Source organism: Centruroides sculpturatus, unplaced genomic scaffold (assembly GCF_000671375.1).
Source record: "Centruroides sculpturatus isolate CEXI.00-Female unplaced genomic scaffold, Cexi_2.0 scaffold257, whole genome shotgun sequence".
Taxonomy (NCBI): Eukaryota; Metazoa; Arthropoda; class Arachnida; order Scorpiones; family Buthidae; genus Centruroides; species Centruroides sculpturatus.
Window position 1 is genome coordinate 542,627 of NW_019384389.1, and position 18,360 is coordinate 560,986.

Genomic DNA, 18,360 nt, shown 5'->3' on the forward strand with positions numbered 1-18,360 from the left:
GTGACATGCTGACGAGACATTACAGTCTCTCCATAAACCTCTACCAGCTGCTGATGAATTTCAGCTGTGGTTACATGTTTCGCCCACAAAAATCGAATAACTGAGCGAATTTCTTCACGAGACCAGTTTTCCAAACGAGTTGCCATTTGTGTTTACCTACAACTAGCGCTGTACGTGGCGGGTGGCTGAAACTCTGCACAGTTTTCAACAGCACATATTGGAATTATTGCATGCTTCTCATTTCTCTCTAACAATCGAAACTCCAGGAATAGTGGCCTTATAACCTTAGTTTTCGATCAACCCTTGTATTAGCATGAGTGCACTCCTTTATGTATAGCCATTTCTCTATTGTTCATTGTCTGACACAATTTATTCCTTTTTGTAGTGATCTAAATGGTATTATCAATGACTGGAAAGCAATTTTTTTTATTAATTTACTTCACATTATTTTAAATTGCAGCATTTTCTTTTGTCTTACCATCAACTATTTTTTATTAAATGTTTTAATATTATTTACTCAATATATGCGGAACTAATATTGTCTGTGTGAAGAATTATTACGAATTGCAATGAGCATTACGCCCAATACCTTTTGTAATGCAAAGAGCATTACGAAAGGGATTGGGGAGCTTCTGCCATTGTGTGTAAACAATTTAGAGCCCCTTGTAGTTTTCTAAAATAATTATCCATTGTTAATTTTATTGTTTACAATTTTAAAACATAGTTAACATTAAATTCTTTTATCATTGAAATTTATTTGTGTGAATGTAATTACTGTCATTCTGTTTAGGCCAGATGAGCCTTTCACAAAGCAAATTCAGATAGAACCATATGTAATATGAGCCACGTTTGAAAATAGACAAAGTAAAAACTTATAAAAGTCTTTATTTTTTTTTTTTTTTCAACCTGTGTGTGGCAAATATGGTGAACACATGATTTTACAAGAGCAAATATCCATGTGGAGTAAGATTTTTTGGAGGAGTTAACGTTATTGCTCTTGTATGTAGTTGTAAACTGGATGTGTGTTCTGTCAAAAATTTTTTTTTAATATGTGGCAGAAAGAAAAATACTTATAGCATAATTAGGACTTTTCTCCATTCATAAATAATGTTAAAAACAAATTGAATCGATTTAGGGTTATGCAGTCAAAAGTTTTCATTTGATAAAATATATTTATTTAATAGACTCATCAAATGTCAAGTGCGACACCAGCAAGTATCCTTCGTCACGCCCGGAAAAGAAGGACTGGGACAAAATTGTCGTAGACATCAAGAAAGAAGAAGCCGAAGAAAAATTAGAGGGAGAAGCTGCACTCAACCAGTTGTTTCAGAAAATTTACTCCGAAGGATCCGACGAAGTCAAGAAGGCCATGAACAAATCTTTTGTTAGTATATTATTTGTAAATTTACGTGATAAAAACGAAATTAATTTGCAAATTTTAATGCAGATGGAGTCTAGCGGAACAGTCTTGAGTACGAATTGGAACGAAGTGTCTGAGAAGAGAGTGGAAGTCAAGCCACCAGACGGAATGGAGTGGAAGAAGTGGAATTAACATTATAAAATAATTATAAAGAATATATATATTTTGTGATTTAAATAATTAAATTATGAGCAGCTTTTTATTTACGGATTGTTAATTCATTTTTGAACCAAATTCATAATTTTGAAATTCATATCATTGTACAGCATATTTCAGTGGATAACAACAATCATAAATTAAAATTACAAATTTATGATTCAATTTATTATTATTTTTTTTTTTTTTTATATTAAACAAAACTGTAGATAAAAGTAACTAATGTAAATATTTTAAATATTCTTTCAATTCTAACAATTTTGTTATTTTTTTAAAGATTGAATTTGTTTAACATGCCGGTGGCAGAAGGAGTAACCGGTGAATACGAGAGTAACTCTTTGCAAATCTCCAGAACTCCAAACTGGTATATTTTTAAAAATTACTTTGTTGTTAGTGTCGATAGTAAATACAGAGTCTTTCTAAATGACATATTTCGTAACCAGGAGTTAACATCTTTATTTTGCAATGTATTCATGTAATAATTATTTCCTTCTATATTTTCTCCACATTGATGGCCATATCTGCCGCATGGCAGCTTCGAATGTGGATTTCAGTTCCCATGCAGATCGAAAGGGAGAAATCTAGATGGTGTCCTTTGCATATCCTTGTGGAAAAAATGTACATGATGCATTTCTTGAACTCCATCTATTGTTCGCCCACCTATGCCTTACATCCTTATCCAGGTCGACAGTACATTACACATTTGTTCACAGAAAATTGTTTTAACCCCTCTCTGATTGTTTTTGAATCCAGAAGGATGCTGCCGACAAATTTTAACCAAAAATTGTGGGCAGCATCCATCATCAATTCTGATTTGGTACATTCAGAAGTCTGACAGAGTACATTCCGAACCTGAGAATGGAGTCGATTTTTAAAAGCACTTTTTACAGCCGTTAGATTGTAGACAAGTACTCAAAGAAAGACCCAAATATCGAGAAACTTGCTGATCTTGGATACTATGGAACTAATTTAGGAAAACTCTGTATTTAGATTGTTGTTATTCATTTCTATATTCATTCTTTAAAATATACTATTTACATCTTCTAAAGACAGTGTGCAAATTAATTACAATGACATAGTTTGCATGCTTTAGAAATAGGTAATCCATTAGACCATCTGTACAAAAATGTAACTTTTAATTTCTTTTGCTGCCAACACATCGCTAATCACTTATAATACAATATTTAGTTTTAGCATTTCTTTTCATATTTCTAAAATTAAATATAAATTAATTTTAGAATAATGCGTAATGTGGAGTGATTGGCATAACAGTTTCAGCAAAGTCAAAACAAATTTTAACCTGTTGCAACAACTCAAAAAACATTACTTCACTGGCATTGTTATGCTAATTATTTTACATTGCACTCTACGATAATGCAAAATGGATTTTGTTGAATTTTGACATTTGACATTAAAGAGTATGGGGCTGGGGACTCATGAAAGAGTATGGGGACATCTTTGCTCTCTCTCTAATTTACGCATTGTGTGAAATTCTGCCATTTTGCATTATTTTCGAAAGAATAGTCTATCGCACATTTTCTCATTTTAATAAATAATTTTTGCTTGTGATCAGAGGAGCTTTTTTCATCTCTTCTGTTTCAAAAAATTAAGAGTTTATGAATACTAATTTAACGGCGAGAGAGACGAATGTCTTGCTTTCTCGGCAGTTGACGGTATTCTATATAAAATTCTATCCTTTGCATTTTAAGACTCTCAAAGAACAAATTGTCTTTGGTTGTTTCATTTTTAAAACATTACTGCTTGTGCAGAAAATTTCATTTACTAAACAAATGTCATACACAATTAAAAATTTATTTTAATTACCATGATGGGTCCTCAAAATACGGAATTGTACCGGATCTAAATCACAGTTTGCCCACAAATTCTGTGCATAAATTGGAACAAACACTATTTTTGTTGCAACTTATGTACAAAATTTGTAGGAAAAGTAAATTTTCTCCATTTATCCACAAAAATGTTTTACAATCAAAGGCACTGTCACAAATTAAGTGTCAAATTGTCGGTACATAAAGTTTCCAACAACTATATACTCATATTGCCAAATAATACAAAAGTTGCATTAATTCTGTACATTGTCAGAAAGAATTAATACAATTAATTCTTTCTGACAATGTACTGTCGGCTTGGATACAGAAATTTTATTATTTTCTTACTTGTATTGCAACATCAAATCCTTTTCTGCTTCCTCTATCCAGAGAATTTCCTATTCTCAATTTCAACTAAAGATAATTTCTTTTCTGGTCGCAAGCATAATAATCTGTGAGTGGTAGCATTACTTTTTCTTATCATTCTACTCTGTCATTGTGCATATATATATTTGTATCGGGTAATTCCGTTCTCGTGTATCTTCTACTGGAGATTTGACAACGGATACCTCATCGTTTCCCACAATATGACACTGCATTATTTAAAATACTTATGTATTTTGTACGATGGATTTCGACACTTAACTAATTTGGATTTTATACGATCTGTAATTAAGTGTTGCCAAATAAAGCATTTTTGTTTTTTGCTACCTAAGCGTCTAGGCTCGGCTTCATTTCTTACACGGTTTCACGAACCGTAATATGACGGTACGGAATGCCAAATGGGAATTCGGCAACACGACGGAAGCTTAAACGAATACGAAAACTCATCTTACGGAGCAACGAGGTATGGGAGAAACTTGCCGGGCCACCACCGTCCCTCGCAACCCGCAATCCTTCGATTACAGAGGAGGCATCGCACAAGAGGTGAGTGACATTTACAATACAGACGACACTTCTTACTATATAACCGTATGCGGTACGCGTTTGATTCACAGCCAGTTCGCGGCACATTAACCGACAAAATTTATCGATCCACGCTTTCCAGTAAATGTTACACCGGCACGGCAGCGAATTCTCTGCGATAACAATACGGGGTGTCTCAAAGGTTTCCATATTTACAAAGGCAAAATGTAACTTTATTCACAAAACATTAAAATGTCAACATTAAGATTTGTGTCATTGGATTTGAGGGAGTAAGGCAACGGAACACGCGGGCAATCTGCCAACGGGTTAACTCCTATTGGACTTCTAAACAGAATCCAGTTTCCACATAGGATGTCAGACACAGTAAGAAAACCCAGAACTCTGCACGGCAGCCGGTCCATCGGCGGGGCAAGAACCACCGAGCCTTAGACGGTTTTATTTCTTGGGCAACCGGCGGGCTCGATTCGCGTTGCCTTAGGGGAGACATTTGGGAGACCCCGTAGATTAAAGTGTAGGTTTATCACTAAACGTTTAAGAAGACAATTGTAATTGATTTAGTTTTTTTATACATATATCATTTATTTAAAAAATTAGATTTTAAAGATTTTTATAACAAACAAAATAATAATAATAATAGATGACCATTTTTTATTATTTGGAATATTTACAAGCATGATTTTTTAGAGTTTTTCACAACAACTGCATACAGTAAATAAAGAACAACATAAAAAAGAAAAAGCACTAACCGTTTCGTGGTCTCGCCAGTAGTGCGACGATTCTCACCGACAGTTTTTATTTTCTTTTATTTATTTATTGTGTACAGGTTATACCAAAACACAAACGGCCAGGATATATTCTCTGACGTAATAAAATAGTTCGACGTAACGTGCAAAAAAACGATATCGACGCAACACGTATCGATATAAATTCCAACATCCACAGTTTTATTTAATATTTTTTTTTTTCCTCTGCAATATACAGTAGCTAGTGTATTACAAATATACATTTATTTTTCTCCCCTTCCCGCCTCGACGCGCCAGCGCGCGCCCGGAGCCGGTTAGTCCTATTTACAATAAAAATATTTCCGAAACGGTAAATTTCTCTTTTCAAACGTTTTAATATATAAGATTTTCTATAAGTGTTAAAACGATTTTCGGTACTAAGCCCTAAATGCTCCCAAAATTTGAGATCCAAAAAAAGAAACACGACCCGCGCGCTGCGACCACGCGCGCGCGCATCAGGTACCTGCGGAATTACCGATGTTTTTAGTAGTGTCTTAAGTTCGAGACCCAACTAGGAACGCGGTCTCCGGTAAATACGAGTCAACAATTTGCTTTCGTGATCACAGACCGATAAATATCAAACACCTCCCTCGTCACTACCATTTTTTTCTTTTTGAATTTTTTTTTGTAACGCCGTCTAGCGGAAACCGAGGGCTACTTTGTTTCTTCGAACAATTAAAAAAAAAAGAAGAAAAAACGTCTTAAATAACCGGTTTCCTTCGACCGGAAATTGTGCTTTTAAGGCATCGAAAAGATCACTTTTCGGAGATTTTTTTTAGTCCTTTTACCGACAAAAATATTGATACATATCACACAAATGCAAGGCTGCGAAAGTACCACACGGCGGAGCAGAGACTTCCGAGTCTCTGCGGGGTGCTTTCTAGAAGACAGAACTTGGAAGTTTTTCTTTCTTTCTTCTCTGTCGTCGTCGATTCGAAAGTTCTCGCATCGAGAGAGAATATGAGAGAGAGTCAACAACGTGTTTTTAGTACGTGAAAAAATAAATATCTTCGATATAATACGCTGGGCGCTCCGTCCGGTCGGAACGCGAATTAAGTGGATTACTTTTTTTTTTTTAACAAACTAGTCCTTTATGTAAATATATAAAAAATATAGAACGGGCCATCTGTTTCTTCTTCTTCCTTCCGACCATTTCGAGATCTCGCACTCCGTCCCCTTTTCGGATGGCGGGGAAAAGTGGATATCATGTTCCCGTGCAGTCTATTTCCACGATGTCTTTCGGCACGTCCACGAACTGGTACACCAACCTCTGTCCGTCCACCTTGGCCAGGATGCCCCTCTGATAGTAGTACCTGCGCACAGAGAATTTCCGGGTTAGTACCCAGCGGATTCGAATGGCACTTCCGGCGCCACGCGCACACCACCCACCTGAGTGCTCTTCCCATCGTTTCGTAGTTCATGTCCGGTTTGTTCTTGTGAAGACCCCACAGGCGCGAGACGGCTTTGGAGTCGACCAGCTTGAAGATACCCTTCTCCCTGTGGGTCCACTTGATGTAGCGCGGACAGTACTCCTTGTCTTGTAGCAGTTTCAGAAGAAATTCCCACAGGTAAGTCGTGGTACCTGCCAGGTAACGAGAGAAAACTTAACGGAAAAGAACGATGGCTTAAAAGGAAAGCCTAGAGGAGGGGGGAAGTTACCTTCTCTGCTCTTCCTCTTCACCGCCGTCGGCGTACCTCCGTCCGAGATTCTGGGTTTTCTCCCTGTCGACGGGTAAAATCCGTTAATTATCAGGTAAAAAAATCGTCTACGTCACTAAATAAGATAGAGTAAAAATTGCGTGCAATCACCTTTCTTCTTGGCTCTGGACTGAAAGGACAAGTCTTCGGCGTAACAGGACAGATCGTCCTCGCAGTCGTCGGGGCCCAGACCGTGCGCGGCCGTGATGACCGACGTGGGGATGGACGACGGAGACTGCAACCCCGGAGACACCGAAAAGGGGGAGGAGGGAGAGTGAGCGAGGGCCAGAGGGAGCAGTCCCGGGTAGTTTTTGGAGTGCTGAGGCGAAAGTCCGGCCGTCTGTCCGCCCGGATACTGAGGTCTGGAGGACGGAGGGGGCAGGTGAGAGACCAGGTGATGCGGAGGAGGAGGCGACTGAACGGAGGGATGGTGGTGCTGGGAGGGACCCATGCCGTTCTGCGATTTGGACGACACCAGGTAGGGAAGTTGGCCCGGCCGAAAATGGTTCTTGGCTCCGTACATGTGGTGGATGTCTGCATCTGAAATAATATCACGTGTAATTACGCACCGGTCAAAAAACCATTATTACGATTAAAAAAAATAATGATGATAATAGTGGTAATAATTACGATATAATAAAAGTTATTTTTAGCCTTCTCCATAAATGCGCACGCGAAGACGGGGAGAAAGCAGACGACTAAATCTGTCTGGACCGAGTTCATAGCACCCGTCGCTTAGCAACCGAGACCTTGACGGCGGAATTCGACCAGATGCTATCCGCCGTTCTATTGGATCGGCCGGTGACGTAGAGGACGTTCTCGCGAGACGTAATCGAACTGACGAGACCGTCCGTCAAACTTATAAAAATCGAATAGTTAAAAAATAAAATAAAATAAATATTACGTAAAGTCTCCGCTCGGCGCCTCCAGATGGCGCCCGGCTCGGAACGGGCCGCTGGCCGCACCGGAGTAACGGTAACCTTGGGAAGTGTATTGACACGGCGGCTGGCGTGCCAGGTGTACAGGTGGATCACGTGACCCGGAGAGGAAGTACCACATCCGGGAACTTACCGTTACACCCCCCTCGGTCCAAACTCGTCCCGCTTACCAGTTTATCTACTTTTTACCCTTCGCTCGTCGTCCGCGACGACTACGACGACGACTTTCCCTCTTCGCGTGCCGATTATTTAATGAATTAAAGAATGATTTAAGTGAAAGAAAAAACAAGTAAAATTTCCACACCGAGTATTCGGTCGTGTTTGAACAGGTTGCGCGAGACTCGCGCATCGCAGACGAGTCTCCACGACGACGTCCTTGAAAAATGGCGATCGATTGGAAGAGATCGCTGACCGCCTCATTCAATCCGATCGGAAGGTCAAAGCAAGAACGAATCCTTTAGGAATCGCGACTACGTAACGTTTATTTTTAAATTCTCGATAATGCGACGGCGAATGCCAAACGAGATAATTTCTTTTTTTTTTTTTTAATCGAGTCGACGACCCTGGTTGAAGGATGACAGGTATATTATGGGTGGAGCGCCACCGTATTTGCGCACCTCCGTTAAATACGTGACGACGGCGGCCCTTCCCCTTTATATAATACGCCGCAGATACATAATACGTGGCAGAAGTCGAACTCGTGTTAAGTTTATAAACACAACCTCCTCCCGTTTTGAATTATCGAAGTTGCGACACAAAAGCCGATAAACGCGCTAAAATGTAGGTCAGCTATGTCGTTATGCGGCTATTGTCGAAATTTATAAAACTCGTTTACTTGTCGCCGTGGAAACGGATCTTTCCAAAAAACAATCGTTTGGCTATTATTTTTTGTTTGTTATGACAGATTATTTCGTAAACGAGGGAAATATAGCCCAAAACTCGCGCATATTTTTCGTAAATAACGAGTTTTTGGGCGATTTCTAACTACACAATACCAAATTATTTAGTTTCTAATTATTAATAGTAGCCAAAAACTAGCCCGATTAATTACGGCGATCGTTTGATTTATTTATTTAGTGACGTGTTTATGTATATAAAATTTTTAAAAATCGCCCAAAAGTAGCTCAAACTTTCCGAATATATAAATTTTTTTTAACGTGCGGATTTTGGGCGATTTAAAAAGAATTTTTTTTTTGTAAATGGCAGTCGCAAAGCGGGCCGATTTCGTTTTTTAAAAGTACCAAAAAGTAAAAGATGCGCGCGGTGCGTGATTTTTAATTTCCAGACGATTTATTCGCGTGGAGCGAGGAGGAAAAAGGCACTCGCCAATCTAGTAAATTATATCTTTACCCAAGCAAAGTACGGGTAGATAAAACTCCCCAACCTGCCGGAAACAAGAGTAGGCGGCGACAAAAAGCTTGCCAATCTAGAAACGCTGAGAGGTGAAGCCGGTGTTTCCAAGAAATCCAAGGGCATCCCGTGTAACACCCCGAAAAGGTGGCTAACCGTTACGTCATCGGCCAGGCACAAAATTGGCAACGTCGTCCCCCGCTTTTGGGAATTTTTCATAACGGTAGAGGAGTCTTGGTAAACGGAAGCCGGTCGCCGCCATCCCAGGTGTTGTCGGAAACGGAGCGAGCCGGGGGCCCGGGCAGGGATGTCCGACCTTGGGTTCCTCGGCCCAGAGGCCTACTGACCTCGTAAAGAGGCGCGTGAGAAATAATCTCGGTCCGGATCGGCCATGCAATTAAAAGAACGCCCGAGATTACCAGCGGCCATTAGAGCGGGGGGGAGAAGGGAAAAGAGAAGACGTCCGAAAGGGAAGCAAAGCGCGCAATTCAGTCAGTCGGCCATCAGTAGCGCTCGGTCGATTGCGTGTTCGGTTCAACGACACGCCGACTTTCCTATCCGCTTTCAAGGTCGGGACCGAGCGCGAGACGCGGCGTCATACGCGATTATCAAAACTTTCCACCAATGGGGAAGCGTCACCTGAAGGCTGGCGCGCGATTCTCGAGATGCGCCCTATATCTGTTTCCGAATCGATCGATAGGCAAGAGGAAGATGAGTTTCTATTCGTGGGGTGATTCTCCGAACAGAGGAAATTGTTTCGTTAGATAGACAATGAGTTTCCTTTCCTCTTCATTCGCTGTTTCCGCCGCTGCGGGCCGCCCGAAGGCAATCCCGCCAAACGGGATTTGGAGATTAATCGGTCCCGCAAGACGCCTAACAAACTACCACCGGAGTTCTCGAAAAAAAACGCTCGAGAAATCCCCGAAAATCTTCCGAAAAAGTCTAAATTATCCCAAAATTCTGAAATATCCCTAGAAAATGACAGCAAGTTTTGTAGGAATTTCCCCGCTCCACCACCAGCTCATTGCCATATCGAAAGGGAATGGCAATTCTACAAGTAAAACGGCGCGCGTCGCCGAGAGAAATCGCGCGATCGCGTCGCCGTCAGATCGAAATCTCTGTCGGACACTCGGCCTTGGTCCAGTAACAATTATCCGAATGCAGAACGCGTAATAGAACCAGTTATTACGCCCGAGCGCATGCGAAGCGACCGTCGCTTTGTATTGTTCAAACCTCGCGGCTATTACGCGTTTCTACGCAACAATAACAACAACAAAAACAAAAAAAAATGGATGCGTAGCGTACGAGTCGTCAACCCGGCAGATTTCGGTTGCTGAAATAACCTGCCAAAAATATCCATTATTTTAAGTCTGGCCCGGCGACCTTGGCCTCCTTTGCGGTGTCAGTGAACTCACCGCCTTTCCGGTAGCTCCGCACAAAAAAAGGAAGGAGGGGTGAAAAATGCCATTACGGCCGGGCATAGCAACGGCTCCGGATGACTGGTCACTTTCGCTGCTGCAAGTGACGCTTGGAAGTCGCGTCGACCAATCACGGGTCGACTTTTCTTTGTCGGCGTTGTTATGGTAACGAAAAGCGCGATACACTGACCCAGAAATATCGATTCCCGCGAAGAGGAACGGTGCCGATGACCTAATTTTCCTCCCCCCTCAGATTCCCTCTCGCGCGCATGCTCGCTAGAAGTTAATTAGTAAACAACTTACGCCATCCGTTATTGTGGGGGTACTGAGTTTGCAGGGAAGGATGCAGACAGTACGACGGATACGACAGACCGGTGGGGCTGGGCGATTCGGGGGTAGGAGGAGGAGGCCCTGAAAAGAAAGGAAGAAAAAAGTTAGCGTCTACCCCCCAAAAAAATAAATAAATAAATAAAATACGAAACTTTCTCCGCCGGTATCTTATCGCTCGATAAATGACGTCAAATACGACACGTTACGTAATCACGTACACGACCAATCGGATTCGTTCGTCTCATATTCGTTAGCAGTGTTGCCAATTTGAATTGAGGAATGTGACGTCATTTACGAGTAGGATAAATTTATCGGCCGTTAATTAATTAATTTATTTTATTTTTTTTTAATTACCAGGCGTCGTTTGCAATCTGGAACGAGATTCGTCGTTACTGACGTGTCCGCTGCTGCTGTCGACGTCGGACACTCCGCTGTCGGCCGGACTGGGGGGTAGAGAACCTACAAGGGGATAGAAATTGGCCGTTAACGCGGTGTTAACGAGTTTATTGAAGATCTTTTCAACGATTCCTTTACCGGTGCTGCTTCCGCTATAGGAAACGGGCGGTGTGGTGATCGAGTGTAAAGAATATTGCAGATGATGGGGTACTTCCTGAAGAATGTTTTGAAGAAGCGTTTTCGAATCCCTGCTGGCTTGAAGTCCCGAAGGGATGTGTCGGCTTCTCTCTCGAGATTCTATTCGTGCGTCCCCTCTTCCGTCAACTGAAAATAGCCCAATTTGTACTATTTTTAATACAAAATCGATGGCTGTAAACACAGTTCCCGAAAGAAAAATATAAATATTACGCCGCCATTTTGTTTTTCTTTTCAGTTTTAATGGCATCGGAGCCATGCCATTAAAGAACGGAGGAGTTTACCGCCAAGAAAAGTAAAAAAATAACAACAAAAACAACAAAAAAAAAATACTATTTTTAGAGTCGATTTTGTAACCGCACGAACCGAAAACAAACTTACAAATTAAAGTATGCAGTGACGCAAACAATAAAAATTCGCAGATACGTCCGTGACCCAAATGGCGGTCATCTGACGGATTCTTAGGAAAATGCCACAGTCAAGGTAACCAGGAGGAAGAAAAAAAAAATGCAGCAGCTCAGATAAAAACGGGATTAATCGAGTTTAAGAAGCACTCCCCCCCACCCGTCGATCGGGGAGGAAAGCGTTATTCTTTATTATTATTATTACGTCCGCGATGGTTATTTTTCCATTTTTCGAGAGTCAAAACACGCATCAATCGATTTGACCATATCGAGTGCGTTTCGAGTATAACGTTTCCTCAAAAGCCACGAGTCCATCGAATCGAAAGGAGGTCTCGTGGACATATGGGTCAGTGAAAGCTACCGACGTAACACAACAGTCGAGACAGTTGAATAATGGTTGCTCGAGTGTAGAGGAGGGGGATGACAATATCGGGGTCAAGGCAGGGAACAAATAAACCCAATGGCAATGCCACGGTGTGAGGCGCGCGCATCCCCGTTCCACCAATCAGCACGGATTACACAGACAGTCAAGGCTAGGTAGAAGCTCGACTCAGAGGGTGAACGGCCGTACAATGCTCAAGGTTAGATTATTTACCGAGCAACTTCTTATTTGTCCGCTATTCGAGGACATTTCAATCTGTGCTGCTGCTGCTTTTTTTAGATTTGCCTGAAATTTACGCTTCGTTTCGGCATTCGTCCCCCCTAACTCACGCTTCCTTCCCCCACAGAAAGTCGTAGTACCTGCAGAAATTTTATTTACGGTGACATTTTCGAGATGTTTTCGCCCTATCGGGACACTTGTTTATCAATACGATTGCCATTAATAAATCCTCCTCCTCCTCTTCTTCCTCCCGGTCGCAATTAAGGGTCGTAAAAGCATTCGGCCGTTCCCAGTGTTGCGCAATTGTTACGCAACCGAGTTTGTGTGCTGCCGATGTTTATAAAAAAAAAAAGAAAAAAAAAAGTGAAGAAGTGTCCTCACCCCCAGCGGGAGATGGCCACTGACGAGGAAGGAAGTGTAGTTACCAAGCTTGCAGAAAGAGAGAGAAGTCGTGTGTGGTAGAGCATAGCAGAGACGTGCTTCGAATGCACACTTCGGTCTAGGTAAGTGGCACAGATTATACTTGTATGTATAATCTGTGGTAAGTAGGACAGTGAGGTGAGGGGGAGGGGGCCTCAGAACAGAGAAAGTCTTCCACGCACAGGCAGAAAAAAAAACGCTAATAAATAAAATAAAGCGGAGGAGCAACATTTTTTTATGTGACGCCGCTACATAATTGAGAAAAACAGTGATAAAAAAAAATAATAATAATAAAAGTAATTGTAACACGATAAGCTGCCAGATAAAACGTATCAGTGTTTTAATTATCGAATTTTTGGTAATGTTTTTTTTTTCTCTCTAGTGTTTACTCCTGCGCCGAAAATTGCTGATGAAAATTGCACTTGAAGTAGGTCAGATTTATTGGAGAAAGTTGGATGCCTTTTTTTTTTCTTTCTTTCTTTCTCTCTCCCCTTCTCTCTCTTGTAAGATTAGAATCTTGCATAACTTTTTCACTACAAAAATATCGTCGCATGCCCCCGAATTTTTGCCGAAAACGGTAATTTAATTCCTCTCTAATTCGTTCCGTTCTTACGTAATTGTTTCCTACACTTACGACAACAATGAAGCGAGTACAGAAGTCCTCCTCCTCCCCCTCTCTGTAAATCTACGCGATTTACAATATGACGTATCGAGTTACAACTTCCTAAAATATGACTCCTGTACGCGGCAAATGCGTACAGATTAATGTACTTTTTGAAAATTTTTTCGGCGTGTTTCGTAACCGGGAGCGATACGCGTAAGGGGGGAGGGCAAAATTTCAGTTCGATCGAAAAGCGATCATCCCGGATGTGGCTGTTAGGAGAGGGTCAATGATGACAGAGGCAGATCTAGGACGAATTTGGCGTCCTAGATCTGCCACTTTCACTCTTTCCCAAACGGGACCTCCTAGATACTCCGGAGGGACAATTTGGGGTGCGATGTGACCCACTTTCTCCACTTTCGCTCTCGTATGTCGAATGCTGGCGGATGGTTGCACAATCGGACGGGTCTCTTAGGCGTTAATGGTTGACCGAACGCGTAAACGTTTTTTTTAGAATAAAAACAAATAAAAAAGAGACTTCCTAAAACGGTTAGCGCCGGTGGATAATTTCAAATGTTTCGAGTGCTTTCCTGAGGGGGGAGAGTTCGGGGAATCGGAACGTTTTGACGTTCCGCAAAACTACAATCCGAAGTTTTCAGAGGGGGGTGCGAAGAGGAAACGTCTCCAGAATTAGAATTAAAGTGGCTAACACAATGGAGCCGAATATAACGGAAGTGTGGGAGAGAGACCGGCTGTTCCAGGTACCGCTACCGGAGAGGGAGGAAGGTTAAAAGAAGTAAAAAAAAGAAAGAAAAAAAAGGCTGCCGTCTTTCTCCCAGAGAGAGAGCTTCAGACGAGGGGGCGGGAACACAGAACAGACTGCTGTAGGTTAGTGGGACCACAGCAGCTGTCGTTTTTGTCAGAACTCCGTTGGGAGAGGGTTAGACTGGCAATGGGGATTTCTAGGGAAGGAAATGACAAATGGCCTCCCCACTTACCCTATTCACGGGCCAGGAGTAGCCACCTCCCCCCGCGGGCAGATGTAGAAATTTAAACCACAAAACTCCTTCTACCAGCTGTTTAGCAAGCTACCTCTTTTTTCTTACAAGCGGCTCCCGATAGGGAATTACCGTTATCTGTCAAAACAGGACGTATACGATAGGGATTACTTAAGTAACCCAGGTAGCTTGGACTATAGGAACGTTGGATGCGGCATCTCCGGGCGGAAACACGCGAGAAAGAGCGCGGAAAGGTTTGAAAAAAAAAATGGCCACGTATCGAGGAAAGAACAAATAAAAAAGATGGCACATTTGGCCATTCCGCAGCGGCTACCATTTCCTATCCGTAATTATACCGAATGAATGGCCAGAATGAAAGGGAAAGAGGCTCTTGACCTCAACCCCGCCGGACATTTAGTGGGGTAAGAGAGCGGAAGGAACCAGCTGTCGTTTTCTTTCTCCCCCCACCCACAGAATTTTTACCGTTACTGCAGGTAGCCCGGGCCAACACGTGTAAGGGGGGAATTTTAATTCACTTCCAGTCCTCCAGGAGGCGATGGCCGCTCTTCCTTTGCAAATTCCCTCACCGTAATAAATCCTCCTTGCAAGATGGCTGTTGCTATCTGCGATCGACGATATCGATCGCCGTACACGTGTCTTTCGCGAGGTGGTCGACCCTGATCGCGTAAAAGTCATCCCTTACAGAAGCTACATTTTCTATTTCTGTCCGTCCTCAATGACGAGCGACTTTTTCTGTTTTTTTCGACTCCTCCACCAAGCGATTTTCGATCCCATTGAGAAAACCACCGGCCTGACTTTTGTTTTTTTTTCTTTTATAAATGTATTGTTTCTATAAATACATACACACGTAAACAAAACAGTTTCAAGTTCGTCGTGTACGTAATCTCTTAGATCATCTGGATGATAAGTGACCTAAATCGGCACCGATCATTTCACTAGAGAGGGATGATCTAGGTCAACTAGGCACGGAACTTTTCCTACTCTTTAATTAATCATTCTTTCACAGATGTAAACTTAAAACATCTGTTCGGGAGATAAACAAAAATGTCCCATCTCCGTGCGAAAAGAATAAAATCAAATGGATACGAACAAAGGACCCGAATTTAACCCACGCTTCCATTAATGTAAATGTCTTCCGAAACGGAAATAAAACTCGAGCTTCCTCCCGTCTTCTTCATTAGAGAAAAGAATAATAATAATAATAATAAAAAGAAAGAAAGAGGGAAAGGCGAAACTTTTCTTTAATCATCTCGCAGGAAACGCACCTTATACTTTCCAACATAAAAGCAATTTCCTGAGTTGCAAGCGTTTCTCCTTGGCCTTTAGCCGCACGCGCAGCTCGAACAGACTACTATGGCCTTGAGCCACTAAGCCAACGACCTAGCGAAGGTTAGAAAGATGGCGGACGACATCCAACTGCATTCCCCGTTACGTCGGCACACACACACACGATGGCAACTTTTCAAACCCCGTGGCGCGGCTCGCTTTCGATATTAAAGCGAAAGAGGGGGGCCGACATCTGGAGGGCGGAGGGGTGAAAGATCGGGAGGTGTTGTCGTCCGAGCGCGACCTCCTTTACCAACTGGATCGAAGGAGCGACAAAGAAAAGGACACCCCTTATCCCTCCGTCTCCGTCAGAAGTGGGTCAGGATGGCAGCTTTTTTTTTTTTTTTATCTTTTCTTTTCGGGGTGACGCAAGATACCCCGCGGGTTAAGGAGCTCAAAAGAGAGTAAAAGGATTCGAAGGGGAAAACCAGACACGCGTTGGGGGCATTTTTTCTCTCTCGCTCTCTCTGTACACTCTCTCCGTTGCCCCAACGGTATTTAGGACGGGAGCGAAAGGTGACTCAGAGGAAGAGGGATATAAAAATACAGAACCCGACAGAAATCGAACCCGATATCGAACAAACAAAAAATAATAATAATAATAATCGAAGACGGCACTTAATTACGTCACTAGAACGATACACTAAACTAGAATTGACTTTCCACGCCGCACGCTAGTCACGTGCAGTGAAAGTCTTCCGACTGGGTCATGAGACCATCCCGACTCAACACAAGTAAAAAAGAAATTAGGAAAAAAACAATTAAATACGTAATAAAAAAAAAATGCAGGCGACGAGCAACGTCAGACTACTTACGATATCTTTTCATGAGAGATTTCTTAAAAGTGTACTTCTTCGATCCGCCTCGACATTCCTCCACATCTATCAACACCTCTTCTGGCATTTTTTAACGATTTTGAAATTGTTTAAAACTGCGAGTCCTTGTTAGAAAAAACACTAGTTTTTTGGTATCCCTAGACGCGTTGCCAGTCGAACATGATGAACATTTTAGTAGGAAAGTCACCGATCAACGTAATTCAGCCTTGACACAGACCATGGAGTTTAGTCTGAGCGATGCTGTTTACAGCCACTGAATGGTGTCACATACACACAGCACGCGCAGTGAGCGACGTGGTGACGCGCTAACCAACCCTCCGCCTCCTGGCGGCCGAGAGGAGAAGCAATTTCAGACCAATGTCCGTAACGATTGCCCTTGAAACCGAACGTCCGTTCTACTACCTTGACATTGGACGGACGTTCGCGATTGGGCGAATCCAAGCAATGTAAAAGCGTACACGGTGACGCAATAGCGAGTGGAATGTACAAGTAGAAAATATATATAACTAAAAGAAGAAAATAGCGGAAAGTTCGCTAGCTTCGATACAACTGCCGTCTGAATTAATATAGAAACCAACGGTGCGGGATGCAAAGGCTCGGTTTCGCAACAGGTTCTGTGTGCCACGTGAGAATCTTAAGGCGCCTTTCTCTTCTACTAAAAATCCATTCCGTACGTCCAAAAAATAAAAAAAAAGGAAGAGTTGGCATGTTCGTTTGCCGCAACGTACGTAGCTAATCTACCAAAATAAATCTGTTTCCACATCCGTCCTAAAGTACATTTCCCTATATCTACATGCAAATAATGGGAGATTCTTTTACGCGTTACGAAACTCGTAACAAAAATATATCCCTAATTTTAAACGGTATTTCCCTCCCCCCACCCCGATAAGATTATGGACGATGTGACAATTATCGCTTTAAATGGCAGATCGATGAAGGCTGCGGGAGAGCAGCGACTTTGCGGGTGGGAATTTTTTTTTCTCCTCTTCCCGACTGCACGAGACAGGAAAGAGATTGCTAGTGTTTCCGGTGTCATCTTCCAGAAGTGTCGAAGGTGAAGAAAGTGGTCAGGAGTGGCCCGCGGAATTTTAAAGATACGGAGGAATGTCGAATCCGTCTCCAAACCCACCCACCTCCAGACTCGGTAATGCCGCAATTAGGAGGCATTTAAAACAATAAGCTGCCACGTCACGTTTTTTCTCACGAATGTATCGGTTGCGAGGGTGACATTGACCGTGTTTTAATACCACTACTCGGATTGTGCGCGCCGGCAGCATTATAAAACTCGGTACACGTGCGGTATGTTGACCCTATGGAGACCATCTGTTGTATCAAGGTCAATTGAATATTAGCGAATTGCGCCGAATCGCCGACATGCCAAACAAACGTATAACCGTTTATTAACAATTTCGAACGGAAAATAAATACACACACACAAGAAAAGAACAACCAATGGGAGGCCGGGGACCGTTTCGTGTACGTTACACTGATTGGACGCGTTGGAGGATTTTAAAATTTACTGTGTTTCTCCCTCGGTGATGTAACTAGCGACGACGGAAGTCGACTCTATCACCTGTACGCGTATACCTGTATGACCTGCTGGAAGGGAAAGAATAATAAATAATAATAATATTTTAAAAAAAGAAATAAAAATAGTTGTTTCACTATGGTTTGAAAACTGGGTCGTTGGGAGCTTTCGTGGGGAATCTTGAGGAAA

The 18,360-nt window shown here is 42.2% G+C and overlaps 2 protein-coding genes across 7 annotated transcripts in view; one reads left to right on the top strand and one right to left on the bottom strand.

Annotated features, from left to right (window-relative positions):
• LOC111618196 (protein SGT1 homolog) overlaps window positions 1-4,112 on the top strand; it is a 28,622-nt gene extending 24,510 nt beyond the window's left edge. Inside the window, exons 7-8 of the mRNA XM_023359680.1 lie at window positions 1,146-1,384; window positions 1,448-4,112. Of these exons, the coding sequence (XP_023215448.1) occupies window positions 1,146-1,384; window positions 1,448-1,552 (344 nt within the window). The 3' untranslated portion in view covers window positions 1,553-4,112. The remainder of the gene's footprint in view (window positions 1-1,145; window positions 1,385-1,447) is intronic.
• Window positions 4,113-4,960: 848 nt separating this feature from the next.
• LOC111618191 (ecdysone-induced protein 74EF-like) overlaps window positions 4,961-18,360 on the bottom strand; it is a 103,161-nt gene continuing 89,761 nt past the window's right edge. For all 6 annotated transcript variants that reach the window (XM_023359666.1, XM_023359667.1, XM_023359668.1 and 3 more), the window contains 7 exons: window positions 11,380-11,565; window positions 11,200-11,304; window positions 10,819-10,926; window positions 6,921-7,349; window positions 6,771-6,833; window positions 6,501-6,693; window positions 4,961-6,424 (listed from right to left, as the gene is read on the bottom strand). In XM_023359666.1, the coding sequence (XP_023215434.1) occupies window positions 6,316-6,424; window positions 6,501-6,693; window positions 6,771-6,833; window positions 6,921-7,349; window positions 10,819-10,926; window positions 11,200-11,304; window positions 11,380-11,565 (1,193 nt within the window). In that variant the 3' untranslated portion in view covers window positions 4,961-6,315. The remainder of the gene's footprint in view (window positions 6,425-6,500; window positions 6,694-6,770; window positions 6,834-6,920; window positions 7,350-10,818; window positions 10,927-11,199; window positions 11,305-11,379; window positions 11,566-18,360) is intronic.